At 43.1% G+C, this 23,035-nt stretch overlaps 1 protein-coding gene across 4 annotated transcripts in view; it reads right to left on the reverse strand.

Moving 5' to 3' along the window:
• Positions 1–674: 674 nt before the first annotated feature.
• The window catches only part of LOC105925257 (cAMP-specific 3',5'-cyclic phosphodiesterase 4B), an 82,285-nt gene continuing 59,924 nt past the window's right edge, over positions 675–23,035 (reverse strand). For 2 of the 4 annotated variants that reach the window (XM_036137931.1, XM_036137932.1), the window contains 10 exons: positions 14,630–14,742; positions 6,560–6,653; positions 4,699–4,886; positions 4,512–4,610; positions 4,207–4,371; positions 3,818–3,917; positions 3,525–3,679; positions 3,177–3,299; positions 2,913–3,095; positions 675–2,820 (listed from right to left, as the gene is read on the reverse strand). In XM_036137931.1, the coding sequence (XP_035993824.1) occupies positions 2,446–2,820; positions 2,913–3,095; positions 3,177–3,299; positions 3,525–3,679; positions 3,818–3,917; positions 4,207–4,371; positions 4,512–4,610; positions 4,699–4,886; positions 6,560–6,653; positions 14,630–14,742 (1,595 nt within the window). In that variant the 3' untranslated portion in view covers positions 675–2,445. Of the gene's footprint in view, positions 2,821–2,912; positions 3,096–3,176; positions 3,300–3,524; positions 3,680–3,817; positions 3,918–4,206; positions 4,372–4,511; positions 4,611–4,698; positions 4,887–6,559; positions 6,654–7,067; positions 7,914–14,629; positions 14,743–23,035 lie in introns of those variants that run through there. The other 2 variants (XM_012861003.3, XM_021315620.2) reach the window with 2 other exon arrangements.

The following is a 23,035-nucleotide window of genomic DNA, read 5'->3' on the forward strand; positions in this document are numbered from 1 at the left end:
CCGGACCACGTGTCCAGCAGCGCTGAACTCAAAGCCAGACAAAAGCAAATAAAAAAGGTGTTACTGTGGGAAAGTAACAGTACTTTCACAGTAACGACTGGATAAACCCGTCGTTTCTTCTTCCGGTCACCTGTCGTTTCTTCTTCACTATCGTAGCTGCGAAACTGGAACCATGAGGTAAAAACACGAGAAAGAAAAAAAAAAAAAAAACAGGGTTGGAAACGTTTCAGAAGGCGTTCCAGAGTTCGTAATCTGATCTGACTGACGTATCCGATTCTGTCGATCTGATCCAAAGACAATCTGGTCGCTTTAGGACGACGTGCACTGCTGTCTGCATTCTGGCATGTTCCCATTTATTTACCCGCCCAGGACCAAGCGTTCTAAGCACAAATGCTTCCGCCGAACATCAAGTACCAATCTAGTTTAGATTTTTGTACAGTTTAAGTAAATATAGTGAGAAAACTCTGGCATCTCCTAAATGTACCACTTCAGGTCATGGAACGCCACCACGACTGTTTTCAAATGTAAACTGAATGTCTCGCCAAAGTCAGATGACTTTTCGGATACTTTCAGGGATCGAAGGATTATCAATGGTTTAGCCTAATGCTGTTTAGACTTTAGTTACAAAGAATAAACTATTAAAGTTTATGAAACAATCACAGCAGACCAGATGATTCTGTTTTACATGCTTATTTTAATAATCACATGGAAAACATCTGTTGAGCACAACATACACCATTTTTTTGTACATATTTTCTTCTTTTTTTTTTTACCAATATACTGTGAGGAAAACACTGAAAAAATACATTTGAAACAATGCTAAATATTTCAGCAAATATTCCTACAGCTGTACAATGACCCGTCACCGTACACAATATGCTGCAGTAAACGTCCAGCCTTCGTCATCCGGCCAGGACCGGACACCCGGAGGGCGTCTGCCGGGCCGCCAAACGTTTCTGGCTGGAGCCTCAACGCCAGCATACTTATAGGACTTCAAGAAGAGGTCTTATAGCAAAATAGCTTACTAAATACAGACAGGTTCAGTCAAACTGTCCTTTGACGTGTGGTAGTGCATATAAATAATAGCAAATACATGGTAAATATTAGCAACCGATATTATCATATACAAGGAGAAGGTAATAAATAGACGGTTGGTACTGTACAGCTCTGTGAGCGCTCACATGTGCACACATTCACAGAAGAAGAACGTCATGTTATGACTACAAACTCATCTCCCCTCACCATACATCGTGGTACCTTTTAGGAAGTTTTGAACAGATCTGCAACCAGCTGCAGAGCTGTTGGCATTGTCAGGTTGTCCCGAAGGTTTGGTATCTTTCAGCCGCGCGCAGCCTCCCAGGCATCCCTTGGCTCCAAAATGGCTCACCATGTGAAGCGGATGCAGGGGCATGGAGGGCTGCTAACAGCTAACAGCAACGGCATTGGAACGTTTTTACGCTTGAAGAAGTTGGAGGAATTACACGAGGGCTCTAAAATATATTTGCTTGAGGGTGCTGCATGGGTTGCTCCGGTACGTCAGAGGAATCTCCTCAGCCGTGGCAGTGAAATCATCAAAGGGCTCTTTTTGGTGGAGGATCTTTGGATACGTTATTGTTCTACCCTCTGTCTAGAAGTTGAGCAATGGACAACGTGACGAATTGAAAATAAATAAAATAAAAAAAAACTGGGTTGTTCAAAGGAAATTATTTGGCTTCACATGGGCGCCGTCCTTATTCAAACAGGATCCACACTGCCCTCGCTCTACAGCGCGCCACAAAGTGCAAATTGTGCTGGGAAGTCGACAGATTTTTCACATTCATCCACCTGTGAGAATAATTTTAGACTATTGCCAGAACATTAGGAAGACTATGAGACAATGATGTCCTCTTGTAGAAAACTGGAAACATTTTACAGCTACATGAGCGTGTTAAATAAATTATCAAAACGCTTACAAAAAGACATGGTTGTACAATAAAAACAAAACTAAAAAGGCACTTTTTTTTTTTTCCTTTTCCCAACAAGTGACAAACTACTCGGTTACAAGTAACCCACGGAACAGTAGTTTGGGTTGTGTTATTAGGTCTTGTAATATTACAAATATTCTACATGAAGATAAAAAAACGTCCTGAAGTTCAAGTTTGGAAGTTTTTTCCTTAACCTTTAGTTTTTAGATTCATACCATTTCACCCAGACTGTTGGTCTGGAAGGACCCTGATCCAGCCGTGCCTCAGCAGCCTCTGCTTCAGAGAAACAGTCTCAGCTCCTTCTGCCGGGGGCACCAAAAACAGACTGCAACAGGGTTTCTGAGCCTTGTCTGCAGGGGTGCCCGGCATTCAGACAGGCCTTCTTTAGCCAGACAGCCCCAAAAAGCTTCACTGCAGGATGCCTTCACTGCAATAAAGTAAATTCAGCCAAGTCCCTTTCCAGGACCTTGAGTCAGTTCAGCTATGTTTCTGCAGGAGAGACGTCACACGTGGTCGTTTCTCTTGCTTTCAGATCAGAGGGACTGCCTTGGTTCAGACGGTCACTCCTGACAGCGGTGTCGGCCAGCGTGCTCTCTCCGTGTCCAGCCTGCCTCTTCTTGCTGTCCACGGTCAGGTCGAAGGGAAATTTAGTGGCTATGGAGCCCCCGTCTCTGTCCCCCTGTTGGCCTCCTTCTCCATCACTGGTGTAGAAAGGAGGCGAGGGGCTTCGGGGGACCATGCTTTGGTACCAGTTCCTGTTCTCCTCCAGTGTGTCCAGGATCTCCTGGGCGTCGGGATGCACCAGGTCGGCCCACGTCTCCCACAGAGGGTGAACGATGTAGTCTATGAAGCCAACCTGGAACAGATTAGCAGGGCTGATGTCAGTGAGAGGGAAACAGGACAGGGATGTCAGCGTGCGGGTTCCATTTCTATGTGTGTGGTCTCTACCTGAGTTCTCTCCACTGAAGCCGTGTGCTTGTCGCACATGGGGCTGATCTCCATCCCCTTCTCCCGCTCCCTGTCTCCCTGGTGGAAGAACTCCTCCATGATCCTGTCGGTCCACTGGCGGTACAGATCCAGAGGCTTGGTGGGGTTGCTCAGGTCGGCGCAGTGAACCATGTTACACAGCACCTGTAGGCAGGGCAGCTCTTAGTGTGCTGCTTCTCTGGCGGTGATTTATTCTGAGGCGAATGAGCAGAGCGCGCTCCTTACCTGCACCCTGTCAGTGTAGTTGTCCAGAAGCAAGACACCAGAGCTGGTCACCTTCTTGGTTTCCACCATGGTTTTCAAATTTGCTAACAGATTCATGTGTTTGGACATGTCGGTAGCCAGAACCTGAAAGGAATGAAAGAGAATATAAGAAATTGTCGTAGTTTTAAGTTTTAAGAAGAGATGCACCAAGAAATCAGCAGCTGACGAGAATCGGCCACGTTTCCGCTCGACCAGCTCGAAAATTAGACCCTTTTGTTTGGATCAGCTAAAAACTACGCTGGTCTGGTTGTCTTTAAGTTGGAAAATAAAAACACCTGCAGCCTTAGACAGATCTAGAAGTTTCCTCACCATCTCAATGACCATCTTGCGGAGCGCCTGCCTCTGGTTCCTGGACAGATTTTGGAAGATGTCACAGCTGTCTTCCAGCAGAATCTTGAAGCCCACAGCCAAGTGGTGATTCTCCAGCACTGACTCGTCGTTGTAAATCAGAGCCAGCTCAGAGTCTGCGTATAAATGAGGAAGGAAGAAATTAAATAACCTTCCAGCTTCACAATGGATCCTTTAAATCATTTAGATAGATTATTTCTGGGATGTCATACAAGTGGAGCTAAATCAATCGTACGCTTTGAAAGGAGACCTACTAGTGTTGATGAGAAACTGGTTGGACACTCCTGGGTGGTCCACGTCATGGATGGCTGCAGCAAAGATGGCTGCCAAGATCTCCAGATCTGTGAAGACCGCCTGAAGGAGGGAAAAAAAGAAAAAAAAGAAAATGAGCCTTGGCTGTTAATGAACTGACCAAATGAGCTGAGCTAATAGACAACAATTGGAGACCAATCCTTTCATGTGTCATCCCCTCTGGCATTCACAGAGTACTGACGCAATACAAATCGCCCCATTAAACCATAATAGATTGTGAAAGGGGCGTTGGTTATGGTGTCATCTGCTAACCGCGTAACTCGCATGAATGAGTTGGAATTCTCTTGAAGTCATTACAAAAGCAAGCCGGAGGCAGATCTCAGCCACTTACATCCAGCGCGGGTGTGGACAGGAGGATGTGTGTGGACTGGACCACGTCGGCAGCGTGCAGGCTGTTGTGGTAGGCCACGTCCGAGTGGTAGTGGGATTCCAGGGTCAGCATGAAGGTGACGAAGGTGTCGGTGGGAATCCTGAACGTACGCATCAGGTCTCGCTCCTGGAGGCAAGGATAGACAGGGAAGTTGGTGTTAATGAAGGGAGCAACTGAGGATGTGAGAGCTCCATTCTTGATCCCAGCAAGTGAAGGCAGAGTTTCCCTGACCCTACTGTAAAAAAAGAAAATGTGACATGCAATACCTGAAAGATTTTGTACATGATGCAGGTGAGCGGCCGGTTGTGAGAATGTTCCGCCACTCTGAAGATATTCAGCCCCCATCTGTTGATGTCCTCCATGTCCTGTTGAATAAGCCGGAACGCAAAGATTTAGCCGCCGTTTTAATTTCATTTAGCCGTACTTTGTTGATTACACCTGTGCTTCACGTACTTTGGAGAGCAGCTCCTCCTGGTCCGTCTTGACGCCAAAGCGGTTTCCGACGTTGATGGACGTGTGGTTGACCTTCTTCCCCCCGCTGATCTGTGTCACCATCCCGACCTGCTGCTGCTGGCCCTGCTTCCTCTTCCTCTCTCTCATCTTCTGAACCGGACAGGGAACCTCCAGCTCATTCTGCTTATCTGTGGGGAACACAACAAGAGTCAGAAAAAGGAGAAGCAGCCCAGCAGAGCTGAGCTTGTTGCATAAGCCTCCTAGCCGTGCCCCCACTTTCCCGCATAAACAGGTGCCCTCTAACACCTAAGCAAACAACAACAAACTATAGCTACACTGACAGTTAGTTAATTAAAACAATCCCTCGGATTTTGTCTCTACTAAAAATAAACTCGCGCTGACCGCAGGAAAAAAACCCAAAGAAAAAACAAATAAATTAAATCCCCCCAAAAAACTTTCATTCAAACGCGACGACGGCCTCATGATGAGTCTTGCTAATGGGACGTGCCGGCACACAATATTCCAGTGGCGTGTGCATTCTGCGAAACCAAACCTAGATGCAACAACAATTCAGAGAAAAGTGGAAAAATGCCTTCTCCTCAGCCCAAGTGCTCAGAAGAGACATGTAAATATGCGGGCAAAGTCAGTGACTTTCTGCCTGCTGGGTGGCGGTTCTCACATGCTGCACACAGCCATGAGGTTGTGCGTGTGTGTGCGTGCCAAACTGTTTTTGATCATCATACGCGCGGAAGCGAAACAAACAAAAAAACTTGAAGTCTCAACTGCATCCTCCACAAAACCCAGGAGAATGATCTAGCTCTACCTGACAGGGTTAAATGCAATGCAGATAGAAAAACCCGCTAAGCTTCAAAGAGAAAGCGGAGCTACACTGTTTCCTTTGGCTGTATAGTTTTATTTAAGGGCTGAAATGGAAGGAAAACTTTGCTGGTCGCAGGAATCTGATGAAATTCAGCTGGGATGGCTCTGGTCAGTGACTGGCTCGTTGGAAAGTCAAATGTTTGAGCTTTTTTTTTTTCCTCCAGACAGTAAATGCACCATCACTCAGAGCTTCCAAGTTGAGGAAGCTGTTATTGCAGGAAGAAAACTCAACGTAAGAGAGAGGTTGGGCAAGACATCAGCCAACTACCCTCACACACTTAATGTGATGCCGTGTCTGGTGCTCATTTCTTATAGAATAGTTCTCTGACAAAATCAGCACCGTAAGGTCAAAGTTTTACAAAAATTGAAGGATGGTAATAATCCAGAACAGTGTTCTGTATCCGTTAGCCCCCAATTTTCCTCCTCTTTGCGTCTTCCGCCAGATTATTTTAACCCAGGTAGATGGAAACACGGTTGTGATAAGTAGGCTGCATGCAGGCAGCAAGTCACAGAGGAGGGTGGAAAATCTATAGGAGGCTGTGTGCAGCGCAGAGAAGCTGGCTGTGAGTCATGAAACGCCGCACTGCTTTTAAAGACCGGGAAACACTGCTGTCCTCCTGCTGAATAATGCAGCGTCGGGATGCAGCTGATGGCATCTGTCCTAGCTCTCCCTCGTCTCACTGCTCCTGATCTCTCCAGAGGGAAGCCTTCCCTGAGCACAAAGCTCTCCCTCCTCCCCTCACATATTCCTGCAGTCAGAGAGAGAGGGGGACTCTGTCTCTCCTCCAGACCAGATCAGACTGGTTTCAGAGCAGCGCTGCACACCAAATATAAATTTACCACAAGCATATGGCTCGCTTTGAGGAACCTAACAGCCTCTACCTTGCCCAGACTTTGTTATTCCTGACAAACGCTGGCCGGCGACGCTCTGATGCTGCGGTTACTTAGTGATGCTGCAGTGAACATGCGTCGCAGTGCTTACCTAAGAAGGTGTTGGAGATGTACTCTGACACTTGGTTGCCCGAGCGGCTCATCTCAGACAGGTGGCTGAGTTCCCGGTTCAGCATCCGCTTGAACTGCAAGTGGAAAGATAGAAGAAGGAGACCATATGAAATTATTTTTACGGCATATAAAAAAAAGCAATAAAAGCATTTCCCGTTATAGTACTCATTATTTTATGTGCCACAAAGGGTCTGAGGTCATGGCTATTTGGTTGCGGTTTAATTTTGATAAAACTGCAAAGCGTAAAAAAAACATAGAAATGCAGTCCACTGATATTCATGCATCTCTGTTCCTGCCGCAGTCGTCTAAACAGATGCAAAGAAGCAACGGCGTCATGACAAGATCAGTCGAACACATTCAAACAAAATCTGTAACTGGAACGCTGTAAAGTCAACAACAAATATCAGACTCATTTTTTCAGCTCCATTGTAACACATACACACACACACACACGGTCCCATTATCGGCGATTCTCCAAAGGAACACACCTTAATGTATCCCCAGGACACAGAGAACAGGTAGTTGGCCTCAGGCATGGTGCTGAGCTGTTCAGAGCCCCTGGTGCTCCCCAGCAGAAGCAGTGAATGCTCCTCTCTGAGTGGATCCCCAAGGCTGAGCCCAGCCTGGCAGCCCCGACGCTTCAGACGCGACTTAAATCACCGTCTGCTGCCTGTCGAGTGCTGCGACTACGCCTCGCCTGCCGTCTCTGGAGGAGGGCTGTGGTGGGAGCCTCTACATCCCCCAGTCTAATCAGATGCGCCTCCTCCCAGCCTCATCCATTGTTTTCAAGGATGGCAAAGAGTGATGGAATTCCCCCCAAGATGCAATCAATATTCCTCTCCCTTTTCTCCTCTTCCAGATGGCTTCATCTGTCCGTCTTCCTCTGACAGGATCCAAGTGTTATCCGGTAACAAGCAGCCTATCGAAGCCCCGATGGAATGAGGCAAGGTGGAAAGACGGGCTCCACAAGAGAGAGGAGAGGAGAGGAGAGATGGCGAAAAGGCAGAGAAGAGGAGGAGGAGGAGGAGGTGGGATGCTCAGTCTGCAGAGTCCCTTGTGTCAGAGTGAGAGTGGAGCATGGAGTCTCTCACCATCTTAGGCTCCCACCCTCACCTAACACAGAGCCGTGCACAGCACTGCAGAAAACGAGAGCTTGGAGAATCCCCTTCATCTCCCGCTCACTCCCCTCGCTCTGCACACCATTCCTCTGCTCTGTAATGCAGAACAGCTGCAATGCATACTGCGCAATGTGAGGCTTTCCGAGCAGCAGCGCGCTTATTGGTGGGAAAGGCCCATTTGACGAATGTTTTGTAACTAATCAAATTATTTTAGCAGATCTTAATTGGTTTTGTGTCATAAAAGGATAACTGTAAGAGGATAGATCCAGATAAGAGTCGCAGGTGCTCAGCCCACCGCAGGACCACCAACCACATGGATGCCTGAATGCCATAGCAACAGAGTCACATGGTCTGCTTCATCCTTCCCACGGTGGTCCCCTCTCTAAATATACCGCATCATATCAAACCCATAGAGAGCAAGGCGCATGTCAACGCTCACAGTCTGCAGCAGAGGAGCCTGAGATGAGTACAAATGGGACAGGATATTTGAAAGCTACTAAAAGAACAGTTTCAATTCCTTCTATATAAAAGGAAACATGATCGCAACAAAAGTCCCCAAGAATAAAAAATAACTGGAGATCCACCAATCAACGAGCCAGAGAATCGACTAAGTTTCCCTAGAACGGTGACCAGCAGGTCAAATATTGAAAAATCCGATTTTTAACAATTCATTAAATGCATCAAAACTAAAATCTTTCATCACAGTTAATTCAATAAAAATCAGATAAAGGCTGGAAAACCTTTCTAGACACAGCTATTGAGATACTTCTGCAACTTCTTTATTTTAATGCACAATTGTTGTTCCTATTTGTTATAATTCTTGGGGAATAAATGGAATCAGTGAATATTGCGATAGGCAGGAAAAGCCCATCGGTGCATCTCCACTAATAACTGCGAGCACAACTACTTCCTGAAAAAGTTAAGCAATCTTGACCTAGTATTGGAGGAAAAATAAATCTTCCAACAGAGACTCTTTATACTAAACCAGTAGATCTGGTCTCCCACTGTGAAAATAAGCAAGTCCCCGTGGATCAAATGAAAGAAACAACTGCGCTCTGAATGCTGTGGCCTGACTTAAGAAAAAGGGGGAAACTGTCATCAGCGCTTTAAACAGGAGGAATGGTGCAACTTTGAGGCAACTACGGGGAGGGGGATAAACGGCCGGTCAAATGCCGATAATTCAGGGTCATTTCGTTCAGCTTGAACACACAGTGCACACTGATGGCATGATGACACGTCTATGTGGAGAACGGATTGCCTAATGAATTGCATTAACGCGTGCATCCTTTTATTACGTTAGCACGTAGTTCTCACGTAAGTGCAAGAATCCCCAAAAAGTAAAAAAAAATAAATACATAAATTGAAAATCCTCCAACTTTTTGTTGAAAAAAACAAAAAAAAAACACCCACAATCAAAACAAATAAATGAATTACAATAAGTCTAAAAACATCTGAAACAACACTTCCACTGAATACATGGAAATCAGCTATTCCACGGCAACGCCTCTGAATCTCTGACCCCAATTCTCACCACATATTAAGACTGAAAAAGCTTTCTCAAGAGTTGTTTTTAAATCCGAGTTCAGAAGAAAGCATTCATTCTCTAAACTGGCTTTAGATAGCAAATGGCACGCATGCGACTTTAAACTCACCTGTCTCCAACCTGTTAACATCTTAAAGTTTTTCTCCTGCTTTTCAGAAGAACATAGTCCCATTGTCACTTGACAAAACCCGAACTCGACACGAAAGAAAATCCCGCAGTAATCCAAGAGCGACAAGTATTCAGTCCAGTTCAGCTCGTGCCTGCTTGCACTCTCTAGTCTCTCTTTTCTAATGTGGCGTCAGGCAGGAAACATATAGTGATAAGTGCCCTGACTGACTGGGCTAAAAACAGTCTACCCCGTTGCTCCTCCCTCCAACACAGGCCCGAGCATGTGCCTCCACCTACTTCCTTTTCACTTACCAGGGTAATTCACTGAAATCATTTACATCCTGCTTCCTCGCATGGCCTCAGGCAGGCGGCAGCCTACTGACATACCTGAGCAGAGCACGCAGCGCTAGAGTCCCCGAGAAAAAGTTGAGCAAAAAGCCAAGAAGTGATGGAAAGTCACAAGTGAGGCAAAGCTATTCCTTTGGGAAGGGGTTCACTGTTACACGGAGGAAATACTGGACTAATAAAAATGGGATTGCAAGGGAAACGTTATGGGACATGTAGCAAAAAAACGCAGCTGCGCAATCGAACAAAGCCCAGAATCAGCCAACATGGCCTCTGTTCCCCCCGTGCAGCTGTTTACAGCGTCAACACCCAGTGAACCACATCCAGCAAGTTTTCACAGTTTAGCAACAGCAAAAAGGACACAGTTCCTAGAAGGTGTTGACTGGAACTACTTGGGAAGAGTTACAGTAAGAAACATGTTTTTGTTTCATGTCCTTTCTTTTCCATAAAGGACCCATGGAGGACTTTTTTTCAACGATTTGAATTAGCTGGTCGGATCTCCCCACCACCCTAACAGTGAGACTGCACAGCTATAATTTAATGTCCATTACGTGTGCTACAGCTCCGGACCCACTGCTCCATCTGTTTCAATAACTGTGTCGTTTTTTCCCCCCCTTTTTGGGACGGTGGCGCTTCAAAGCTGGAGTGACCACACATGAGTTAAAGTTTCCGACTGGTTCGTCTTTTGCTCGGGGTCTCGCTTGCACGCTAGCCCGCAGGGCACTAAAAATCCTCTAACTGAATTCAGATGGCAGTGTTTGTCCAAGGCCATCACCAGGAACGGCATGGGAGTGTGGCGAGGCTAATGATAGTGAGGGGCAGGGAAACGGCTCCCCCTCTTAGGTCACCCTGACCAGGCGGGCGGTTAGCAGGGTGTGTGGTCCTATAACCCCCGGATACACCTGCGCCCTTGGACACTGAAGACGGAGACACCCTGGCTTTGATTATGGGTTCAACTGGATCCTGTGGGTCCGAAAAGAAACAGGCTCTTTGTCAAGACTCATGGCAGATGCCCACCGTGCTGCAATAATGGCTGCAACAGAGAAACTGGACGTACATTTAGCAGGGAATGAATAAATCTAATTCCTGCTGTTGCTGTAGGAGGTTTAAATAATCTTAGTTTTACCAACAAGTTTCAACTGACTGGAGGAAATAATAATGTCTTGGAGTGGTCCTGACCTGAATCTGAAGAGGGACCTACAGATTAAGGTGATTGCACAGAGGCCTTCCAAACTCAAAGACTTTAGGCTCATCACTTAAGAGAAATCGTCAAAATACCAGTCCCAACGCAGACCTTCCCACAAAATGACTGAGAAGGGATGCAATTTTTTTTCCACAGCAAATTTAAATAAATGTAAAACAAGCAACTTTCCCTTCAGAACTGGTGCTCATTTTACATTGTTTTCTTATATTGTGAGACGTGCATGTCAAAATAATTTCAAATCCAAATCTACCAGGTCTGAACCATATAGATTTCCATCCACACAGTATCATAGTGTAAACTATATTTAACAACATATTTATTTGACACAGTAGGTTTTTATGGAAAGTGGACGGTAAATAGGTCAAACCCTCAGAAATAGTTCAATCAAAATGTATGTTTTAAAATTGTAATTTTTCCATCTCTAGCAATAGAGTTGATGAAGAAGCAAAATAAGCTATTATCTTATTCTAGAGATTATTCCTTGTCATCACACTCTCAGTCTTTAAAAGACAAATGGAATTTAATGTTTGTTTTATCCTGCCTAAAGTGTAACTTTTGACATTCCCCCTTTGTCTGTATTTGCTCTGTGAGAGAATTTGTATACATGTAAGCAGAAGTCACAAAAATAATTCATGCAAAGCATCATGGGTTATAGGAATAAATAGGACAACAACCTAAAAAAATGCATCTCTTAAGCCTTTTGCAATCTTGCGACAAATCCAGGACAATGATCAAACTAAAGAGTAACGCGATGAACTGTTGACTTGTGCACTTTCAAAATCAGCATTGGTCAACAATGGCACTGTGCCTGACGAGGAGGCTGCGTAGCAGCGGGCTTCAGCGACCTTCTGGTCATTGTCTTGCCAGCTCTAATGACGTAGTAACCTTTAAAGACCCTGCCTGTGTGCAAGCGCTGTCATTGTAGTCTGCTAAACTGGGCGCAAAGCAGAGGAAATAAAAAGAGACAGGAAAAAGGTGTCACGGTCACAGTCACCCATCATACGGTCTGACAACATTCCTCCTAATCATAATCCTCCTTTTGACCACACTGACGAAAAAAATGGACAATACCACCCTGAGTGTTTATAATCTGATGCCGCCATGCTGTCTGCACGGCCAGTGGGGAGGGTGACTAATAATTTGCAGCATGCTGTAATTCAGTTTAACTTTGTACAAATTAAGCAAACTTATGTGCAGCAAAGCAAAGGGAAGTAATCGGTTCTTGTTGAGTCTACATGAAGATCAGGATTTATATTTAGTTTCAATTTAATGAAATCAGATGGCTGATACTTGAGGTTTTATTAGTGTAATAACTTTTATTACAATTGATTTACTCACCAGTCGCAACAAATGATGTGAGTGGATTTTGAGAATACTTAATTATTCTAGCAGTGAGTATTTCTATGTAGTGGAAGCTGATGTTTCTAAGAAAAAAGACATGAGCCTCTTGAGATGTTCTCCGACATCATTGTTTCATTAAATGGTTTCACATTCTGGACTCCAGAGAACCTATCTAGAAAACACTGCATGTTCCTTCGGTAGTATTGGTGATCCCGTTGCTCTAAATAGGACACAACAGGCAGCTCAAATATTCACCAGAAAAACTAATTTGGTAAAATATTAACAAACTAAGAAACAAAGGTACAAGAATGTTTCAAAGTTAACTCCTCAATGTAGCCAGCGGTGTAGAGGAGGCTTTTATTTAAACAGACCTACCAGTGGTGTTTATGGGATCTAAGTGGGGTTCAGTATCTCGCCCGATGACACTGACAAATAAACTTCAGGAGAAACTCCCCCTGACTGAACGAGACCACCAACGGCAGAGTTACACCGTCTGGCATATTGCATCTATTTAGCCACAGGATGACTGAAACAATAAGAACTGATCACGCTCTGGAGGACAGAGAGAAAGAGCAATAGAAGCAGCAATAACACAAAGGCTTTAAAAGTACAAATATGAAACTTCTCTAGCTAGCAATTTATTTGTAGCTTAAAAAATAAAGAGGGGTTAACCCCATTGTTTGAAGTTAGCATCGTCATTATGCCTACATTAGGGTCTAACATTATCAATGTTATTTTAAACAACTGTGTACTTTGAGTTGAAATTTAAAGAATTATAACATACTAGAATTTTATTTACAGTATTTTTTATTTATTTTGTGATACTGTGAAACCATTCTTTCAATTTTTCCCCTCAAAGTTATCATACAGCAGGAATCTTATACCACTCAAAGTCCAATTAATACATCAGCACAACTTATTAAAATGTGTGTGTGTGTGTGTGTGTGTGCGCGTGTGTGTGTGTTGGGGGGGTACGGGGGGGGGGGTGTCTGATGGGACAGGGGTGACACAACAAGCTGCACCATTTGCTTTTAGGGGGGTTACTTCTGCATACATGCAACCTCCATAGTCACTAATGAATTTGTAACTTTAAAAAAAGGGAGAAAAAAAAGTCCAGAGCTCATCTTACAGGTGACATGCACCAAATTCAGAAAAAAAACACAATTACAATATTATTGTTATTGCAACAACTGTATTCTTTTTTCCATTCTTATGATCTTTTATCCTCTCTTCCTGAGATCATCTCAGTTGTTTAGGTTTATATTTGACATAAAACAGTTAAAGTTCTTCCAAGAGGCCAAATATATATTTTCGGCCAAAGCAGAGTTTGAATACATGGCACCTGGAATATTATAGACCACAAACTATTGCATCCAAGCAATCCTTTGCAATTGTACATTTTAAACTTGATGAAGACCGTGATTTTACATATTATACAGCTTTACATAAAAAAACCCTGTTTATTTTATGAGAGTTGTTTAAAGTTAATACTTCTCCAGGGTGAACCTTAACTGAGCTGCCTTAAAGGGTGTACATGCTATTAATATCGTATAGTAACTTTTTTAACATGCAAAGGGAAGGCTTTACCTGAGCTAATGCTTTTGACATAAGGTGAAGGGACATGTGTAGTATGACCTCAAATACTTTTAGCTACCTTCTAGCTAATTTGCTTAATAATCTAAATGAGCTGAAGATAAAAGAGTCAATATGCGAACCACATAAAAAAATGTACAGTGCATTTAGTTAGTTATATTCATGCGCCTGTACTGCCAGCTGAAAAACGTGTCTGCAAACGACAACCCATGCAATTCTATAAAGCAGGAATCAAAGATCTTCAGAGATAACAGGAACCTTGTTGTCTTATATGTAAAACACAGTATTCCCGCTTCTCTTTTTATGTGCGAGAGCCCTAAAAATTGATTTGCATGTACGTCAATGTGGCAACAAACATTTTGCATTCTGGCAGCAGACAGAGCAGTTATACAGAAGTGTGGAGGAGAGGAATTAGATCAGTCCAGTCATCATCATGTCAGCCTCTGAGTCCACTGCATGTTTCTGGCTGTCTGCTGTGAAAAATAACTATTCTATCATATTTCAGAGTCAAGACATCACGAATTTAAACTTTAAGAGGACAGACCAAGGTCATAATCATCTTATTTTTAACTTTGAATACGCAAAGAGAGACGGAGGATTTCCTCTTCACGTATTAGAACTTTTGTTTTAAAATCAGATATGCTTTTACCCAACACATCAGCTCACAGAGCTTCATTTTATTACGATCATAACTTTATTTATATTTCCTGTTTGTCCAAAAAAACATATTTCCAACGCAAGACTAGAAACCAAAACTGGGACAGTTATCATTTGGGCAGAAAGTGCCGGCCGCCCTACCTTGTTTGAGGCCATGTCGCTGACAGACCGGTAAGTCTGAATCGTCTCCAGCTGGTCCAGACACCAGTCCAGCTCCTCCATTGTCTCCATAGCCAGCTTCTGGTAGGACTCATCTGCCAACAGACACATGGACATGTAATCAGGTCCAAGTGGATCCATGGCCACGCTCGAGCCAGCCGAGACCGCGTGTGGCGGCCCAGGGGTCCCAGAGTGCCCTGATCGCATGGGGGACTGGCCTGGAGGACATCCGGAAGACGCAGAAGGAGAGGGGGAGGGGTGCACACAGAGCTCCTTCATCCTTGTAATTCTCTACAGCCTCAGAAAGTTCAGGGCAGTTGGATTTTCAGAAAAACTGAGCGTAGAGTTATTAGTGTGCAGCCTCATTCTCCGTGTACCCCTTCTTCTCCTCGCGCTGGTGTACTCTGCAAACCCCCTCCCACTCTGTCTGGTTCCCCCACCCCTTCTCGGTCGCTCTCTCATTCACCTCTCTCCTTTCCACTGCTATTCGTCTGAACAAGTGGCGTGAAAGCTAGGCAGACCACTGCCTCCTACTGCTAATGCGCATGAGGCCCCCACCATTTAACCACATAGGACAGTAACTCTGTGTGTCCTTCCCCTCCATAGGAAAGACCTTAGAGAAAAGAAACGCTTTCACTTTGTTTTATTTTCACTCCAATGATGATGTCTTTCGTATCACATTGATTACATTTTTTTTTTTTATCTTTTTTTGGGTGAGACGTCTAATAGTGCGTTGTTTCTTCCTATCTCGACGACTTCCTTTCTGAAACACGAGGTTGTACTCCGCTGAACTGTCTCAGCTGCAGCTCACGCCACCTTGCCTCACCAATGGTCTCTCTCCTCTGAAATCCTCTGAAAGGAAGTCGAAAAATTATATCAAACACCAACACTTGTTTACACAAGCAACATGAGAGAGGCAAATTTTCACTCCCCCAACTGAGAGAAGTCAAGCCAGAGCCTCACTCCTGCCAAAGAAACCAAAGCACTTCCTCTTTGGCTCTGAACCTTTGCAAAACACGGAGCGGATCTGCTAATGAAAAACGCCGGATCGATGTTGTTCAGTTTAATAGCTCCGCTGTTTCCAGTGATGACTCACATCTGCCAGGAGCGTGGGTATTTAGAAGGAAAAGAGTGGTTTAAAAGAAATAAGATGTCTCATAAGAGAAAACAAAGAGAAGACACTCTCTCTCTGAAATATAGAGGAGGGCGGTTGCTCCACATATTTCTGCCAGCAAGGAAGGGCCGTTGAATGCATCTGGATCTCCCCCACCTTCCCTTTTTTATGGAAAAGACTGATCTGTACTTCATAGGGCTTCACACATGGAAGAAATTTAGCCCATATGCTTAACACAACAAGACAGCCAGCGTGCTACTCTCCAATTTACGTCAATATAGCAGATCAAAGCCTTTCAAACAGTGATGGTGTACAGATTTTTAACTGCCACTTTTTAACAAAGAACTGTAAAAAACCCTGGACTTATTGCACAGCTGAGAAAACCGCCCCTTTTAACACTGATCAGAACAAGATGATGAAAACAGTTCCCCCTGAACAACAAAGAAAGTGAAATGTCTGCTGTTTAAGGCTACCCACAAGGTTTTAGTAAGTGTACCACGGTTATAACTAACAAAAGAAAATTTGCTCTGGTTTTTCTCAGAGGCTTCCCAGAAGCTTTAAACTAAAATATATGAGTGGATGTAAAGTTTTCTTGTCTAAAGTATTCAGAGAAACCGCTGGTTCTGTGAACCAAAACTCTCAGAAAGGGAACAGAAAGCGTCAGGTTTTATGCTAAGTTCCTTCTTTAACCCAGATCTTGGTTTTATGATGTTTGAACAAACGTAGGGTAGTTTTAATCATAAATGTAAGGCTAATTGCCCTTAGTTTTCAATAAGTGCCTGCATGCTTATTTAATCTCTGTGACTCTGCTGATCAAGACACTTTTCTAGGGTTCACCTAACCTCCTGCTTGATGTCTGATGAAGAGTGCCAACAGCCATCCCAAAGTGGGTATAGAAAGAAGAAGACGAAAATATCAATTGTTTCGTGATTTAGATCAGAAATAGGTTATTTGTTACATCCATCTCTTTGGTGGCCTTAACAACAGTCATTGGAAATCTAACCCAGTAAGCAGTGTTAAACTCATAACCAACACTGCTGTGTCAAATTTACCAAAAGTCTTTCACAGAGTGGTTTGTAGAATGAACAAGTAGATGCCAAGTGTTGTTAAGCCATACAAATCATAGAAACAGAACAGAATGTCAAAAAACATTTAACCCACTCCAGCCATGTTGTTGACACTTTATTACTTCTTTAAACAACCTTTAATGGACTGACGGCGACCTGTCCAAGGTGTACCCTGCTTCTCGCCCAATGACTGCCGGAAAGAGGTACCAACACCCTAGTCTAGAAGAAGCCCTGTAAACTCTTCATAGACCGACATTTTGAACTATTGACAATCAGACTTTACTGAACTTTTTCAACAGAACAGTATTTTAGCCTATACTAGAGTGTTTGTTAATCTAAGATAACATTAATTTTTTACAGCGCAGTAAAAAAATAAGGTTACGATCACGTCTTAATGCTGAACTCCAATTTTTTCTGAAATCGGATTTCTAGCAAAGTAAATACAAAAGGCAGTTTCCAAATAAGGCTTATCTGTTAAAAATCTATCCAAACCAACATATGTGAAAGAGCAATGCCAAAGGTGAGATACCTTTTTCCCCCCCAACACTATACCTGCTCAGTAGTCACAGTAAGCTGGTGCAAGCCATGCTCAACACTCACACTTTTACCAAAGACAAGCAATTTTTTTATAGTTATATGTTATGAATTATGCTATCCAAATCTAGAGAAAGTCTTATCAGACATTATGAGGTCGTTGTCTTTAAATGTAATTAATTTGACCATTTTGAATCCAGGGCCTGGGTTAGGAAACTAATGGACACTGGGCTGTTTTTCACCCAGGCGCGTTTTGGCGGTGGGTTTTATCCAGAACATAACTTCCTTCAACCTTTATCTTCCCAGGTTGTTTCCTGTGTGCTTTTCTCGAAGGGTCTGAAACTTGGGTTGTTTCTGTTGATGACATTGCCTGACACTCCCCCTCTGTCCCGAGTGATGCTACAGTCTCAGGACAAAAATATCAGCCCACTGCAACAAGAGTCCTTAATGTGATTAAAAACAGTCAAATCATACTAATGCAGAATTAATCTGAGATTCTTACAAAGCAGTCATGGACTTCAACTCCAAACTGGGTTTAAATGTTTAGATAGAGTGGATTTTAGATCAACTGTGCCGGTGATTACACCGGCACTAGTCGGTCAGGATTACAATCAGTTACCCAAAGAAACAATTTCACAGGGGTTAAGCTATGAATCAAAATTAAAATCACTTTTTCTGGCTTTAGTGGCCTTTATTTGAAGGTGGTCTGATAAAAAACAGGGCTAAGAGAGAGGGGCAAGACACGTGACAAAGATCCACTGGTTGGGAGTCGAAACCGAGGCAGCCACGTTGAGGACTGAGGCCTCCGTACAGGGGTCACACGCACTACCCTCGCACTCACCGCTGCCGGAAATAAAATAATTTTTAACTAGTTTGTAATCTACAGGCGTGTGAGATGTGCATTGTAACAGAACCCTGTGGTGCTTTTGCTCCATTCAAACTTCAAATCAGCAAATAATCAACAATCCTGTGTAGCTGTGATCACTCTAATCTAGGGCTGGAAGATATGGAAAAATATCCTATCACCATAATATTTTCCATATCAGTCTATATTGATATATATCAAAACATAAAAGAAATCAAAATTTTTAATAGGGGACGAGGATAGAGAAAGCTGACTATGGTCGGTGGTTGTTGCTATATAGGCGCTGTTTTCAGGGGCAGGGGGATGGGACGGTTTAGCACTCGCTCTCATGTGGGATTAAGTTATATACTCTGCGCACTCTAGTGGGTGGTACGGCTCAGGTGGTAAAACAGGGTGGTGATGTTCCCCGACTTTGTCGCAACATAGGCTTGACATAATTTGTAGTGCACACTACTTTGTTTATTGTCCAACTTTAAGCAGCTCCACTTGACTGAACTTTTCAGGCCCTTCTTGCCAACAATGTCATTTGCTGTGTCTTCTGACTTTTCTTCTTTCGGGGCGCTCACATTGGACTCAATGAAGACCTACATGTTATCTGAATTAATGCTGCAGCTGCTCAATCATTAGCTGTTAGAGCGAATGGCTGCCACTGTGCTGTCTGCATCAGTCTAACTTTTCAAGGCTCTATTCCAGCCACTGGACTGGTCCAGAAAGGAGCAACTCTTTTTTTTATCATTGGCTGTTCATCTTATCTGTTTATCTGTCTATATCGACCTTTCTCATATGTCTATTAAAGAAAAATTATTTTGAGATCTTTTTATCACCAAATTCTACGTTAATCTATAGAACAAAAGAACATAAACCTTCAAAAATATTTGAACTTTACTGGCTAAATGACTGCAAAAGGCTCTGATAAGAGGGTTTTGCTCTCTGTATCCGCATTGATGCTGAAAGCAGTAGTACGCACTTCTTGTAATTTCATATTTCCACTTACGTTAAAAACATTGTTATCAATGTATTTCATTATAAGCATGGGTGGCTGGATTTAAATGAGTTTGCTCATTAAAATACAGATCTCCTACAGTATAATTTAAAGCTAACTCAAAATATGCCCAGCAGTGGAGGAGATGTCCCAAATAAATGGTAAATGACTTGTACTTGTATAGCACTTTATCAAGTCCGATGACCCCAAACGCTTCACACTACAGTCAGTCATTCACCCATTCGCACACACCAGGCCCTCTGACCATCCCCAGCAGGCAATGCAAGTGTCTTGCCCAAGGACACAACAAGTGACCGGCAACGTGCCAGATCACAGGACAAACTCTCTAACTCTTGCGCCACTGTCGCCCATAAATAAAACACTATAATATTCAGCAATGATAAAAGTTTAGCATAGTCCCACCGAGAAGCTCCAGCTTTAGTTTAGGGTCTATTCAACAGGTCCAAGCCCTAGCAGGGCCGTTTTCAGGGCTCTGGTTCAGTCCTGGTTACTGCAGTGGAAACGCAGGAGGGAGAATAGTTTTCCAAGAAGAATACCTGACTTCCTGAAAAGGTTCCTGCAGTGGAAAGGCACCTTTAGGCTATAATTAGGCCATAGGGACAAAACATATGACCTCGTTACAGGCCAGGATCGTCCATTACAGCATGTAAAATCGCATGGCAATAAAATGTGTAGTCCGCTGAACAAATGATCACTGGTTTAGTTATCTGCCATCAATTTAAATGTTCCAAAAGAATCACAGAAACAGACATTGAACAATGTGTTGTTGACTGTCGAAAGAACGCCTGGTGCCATTACTCTATAACTTGAGTTGTGTAATAATTATACAGTAAGGTCTGAACTGAAGTTCTAAAGGAAAAGCATGTAATGCCCGGGCACACGCACACACACGTGTACACACACTTAGTAGATGAAGCAATGAAGCTTTCATCACCTTTGTTTTATCATAAACGCTCTGACATTTCACAGAATCACCAGTCAACGGTGGCGTGACGCACACTCAGTTTGACAAACCTGCTCCCAGACAGGTACTTTTCCAGCCTGTTTTTTTTTTCAGTGGAAGTGGAGAGCAGTAATGTTTTAGCCACATGCTGAAACCTGCAGAGGACAGCAGACCTCAGTGTGCAGACAGACCTCGTCTGCATCAGCTCTCTCATTTGCTGCCTTCTAGGACCACAAAACAGCTTCTGTAAGAGCCATCAACTGCACTAACGACCAGGGCTGGGTCCAGGCCTAGAATCCCACCAAGACACCTTTCCCTTACATCCGTCTCAAACTATCCAAGTTTTTTTCTAACCATCTACAGCTTAGTTTGCAGAAATACACAATAACCCTGTTCAAACATCTAGATAAAGTATTTTTTGAGTAAAGTTTTGGCTTCAGCATGAGAATTATTACAATATTAAAAATGCATCTTCCTTCTACCTAAAAGATTGTACAGCCCCTTAATCCTGAGGTTTTACATGTCTGGATAAAATAAAATGGATGTGCTTTTTTAGCTGACTAAATGCAATCATACAGAATCAAATTTCCCACCAACAATGTTGTCCAGTGGCTCACTCTTATGTACACAACTTTGTTAATTCCTCATATAAGCTAATTTGGCCTAAGCTTCAGCTGTCCTACAGCTGAAGATCCGTTCCTTTGGTGTGACATTTGATCCTAAAACACGTGTGTATAAAGGGTTTTATCGTCGACTCAATGATTGCCGATTACAATCATCATATCTGCACTACCGTGTTTGACATTTGGCGTATGCTGATATATTGCTTTTGTTTTCTTCAAACAGGCCAACACAGCTAAACATCTTTACTTTAGCTAAAGTGACATTGTTCCAGAAGCCTGATGAAACTTTGCAAACCAAAGCCATATTCCTTTCAGAACGAAGAAAGCCTGTGCAACTCTTTAACAAGCCATATTTGTTCTATATATTTGTCCAATTCTGCTATCAAAAAGGTGTGGCTTTTAAAGTTTTGTTGTGTAATTATTTTTAGCACTGCAATGTCTGACTTTGGGGTGATTCCTTTGGAACATCGGCCACTGTTTTAAATGTTTTCCAATTGAAAATAATTAGTTCTCACTGTATAGTGATGGCGTTTTGACTCTATGACTATTTTGTGGGCTGAAGGCAACAACAGTTGCATCTGATTGGCAGTACCTGCTTGGTACTTTTCCTAATTTGTAGAAACAATGAATGTGTTTAGTTTTTTCATATGTAACTTCTTCATTTTGGCTTCTTCTTTGTTCACAAAATGAAGACAGTGAGGAATCTCTTGTGCAAATTTTCTTTAACACAAGAATAGATTCAAATGATTTTAACATTATTTTAAGATGGAAAAAAAGAGAACTCATGTTATGTTTTGGCCAGGAATTAATGCTCACTCATCAACTTGAAAAAGCTTTTTGAGTCATCCAAAAAGGTACCTCCATATAAAAATACTAGATGACTAAGGAACACAGGGGCCCTTTTCAACATATAATATTTAAGCACATAATTTGTGATACCATGCATGGACCAAAATGTTGCTGCATAACAGCTTCTTGGTGCCAAAAAAATGAGCACAACACTCCAGTCCTAGCCTTTTTGATCTGGCTCCCTGTTTGAATCAGAATTTGTTTTAAAAATTCTGGTGATTGTATTTAATAAGCTAAAAGGCAGACTCTTTCATCTATTACTGAACTAGATTTCAATCTGTCCTGGAGAATGCTCAGATCAACAGATCCTTTTTCTCTACATGTCCCTGGATCCCGCCCCGAGCACAGCAGAGTCGGGTCCTTTTCAGTTGCTGACCTACATCTATGTAACCGGCTCTTCCTGTTCATCAGACATGCTCCTTCCAACTACTAGTATGTCTTCAAGCCAAAGCTTAAACCTTTAGCTTTTTAATTTGCCATTTCCAGCCTACCGTATTTTTCAGACTATAAAGTGCACTTAGAACCCTTAAATCTTCTCAAAAAATGATGGTGCACCTTATATATGATTACCGTTGACTGATTGTATGTGGTACAATATGCTCAAAAACCTGTTAAAATGTGTAAGTATGACTTTGGTAAGCAACGAAGCCACTCCGCTCAATGGATATTCGGAGCATTATGGTACACTGTGTCACTACCTCATTGGACCCCTGAGCTTTCTACAAGACTGCCTGCCTGTAATGTCTAAACTAGAAGTGCATTCATGTAAAGGCCCCCACCTACTCTGGTGTAGTTCACTCAGCAGAGGTGTGCGGTGGGAGCCTGCTGGAAAAGAAACAGCTCTAGGTGCTCCGCTAGCTAATCACACATTTTACCATCCGTTCCACCCCTTCGCCCCACTGGCAGAAAGTGTGAGAATTGTAGGAATTAGCCACAAGAGATGTAGGCAACAGTACGCTCGACTATAAAAGGTAAAACATCCACGGAGAGTCAGCACAGCTCACAGTATGCGCACAGTACTCCCGAGTATGTGGGAGCCTTCAGGCTGCCCTCGTCCATAGTACGCGCTACCAACAATAAACCTAGTATGCTAATTCAATATAAAAGTTATGTTTGTTTTGGCCTCATGTTAGAAACAGGGCAGTGTAGTCCAACTATTTTGGCCTCCGACAGAGACGGATAGCTCTCCCTTTCAGGAAAGAGCTGTGTACGTGAAGGGGCGAGGTGATATCAAACACTTGGGAAGTGTGCCTTATGTGTAGACAAAGACACACAAAGACACATTAATTCACTGCGCATTTTATAATTCAGTGCACCTTATGGTCTGAAAAATACAGTACTACAAAGGCAGTTTTCCCCAATTGTCTTATTGCTTGTAATAGTCTGTATA

The sequence above is a fragment of the Fundulus heteroclitus genome, chromosome 6 (assembly GCF_011125445.2).
Source record: "Fundulus heteroclitus isolate FHET01 chromosome 6, MU-UCD_Fhet_4.1, whole genome shotgun sequence".
Lineage (NCBI taxonomy): Eukaryota > Metazoa > Chordata > Actinopteri > Cyprinodontiformes > Fundulidae > Fundulus > Fundulus heteroclitus.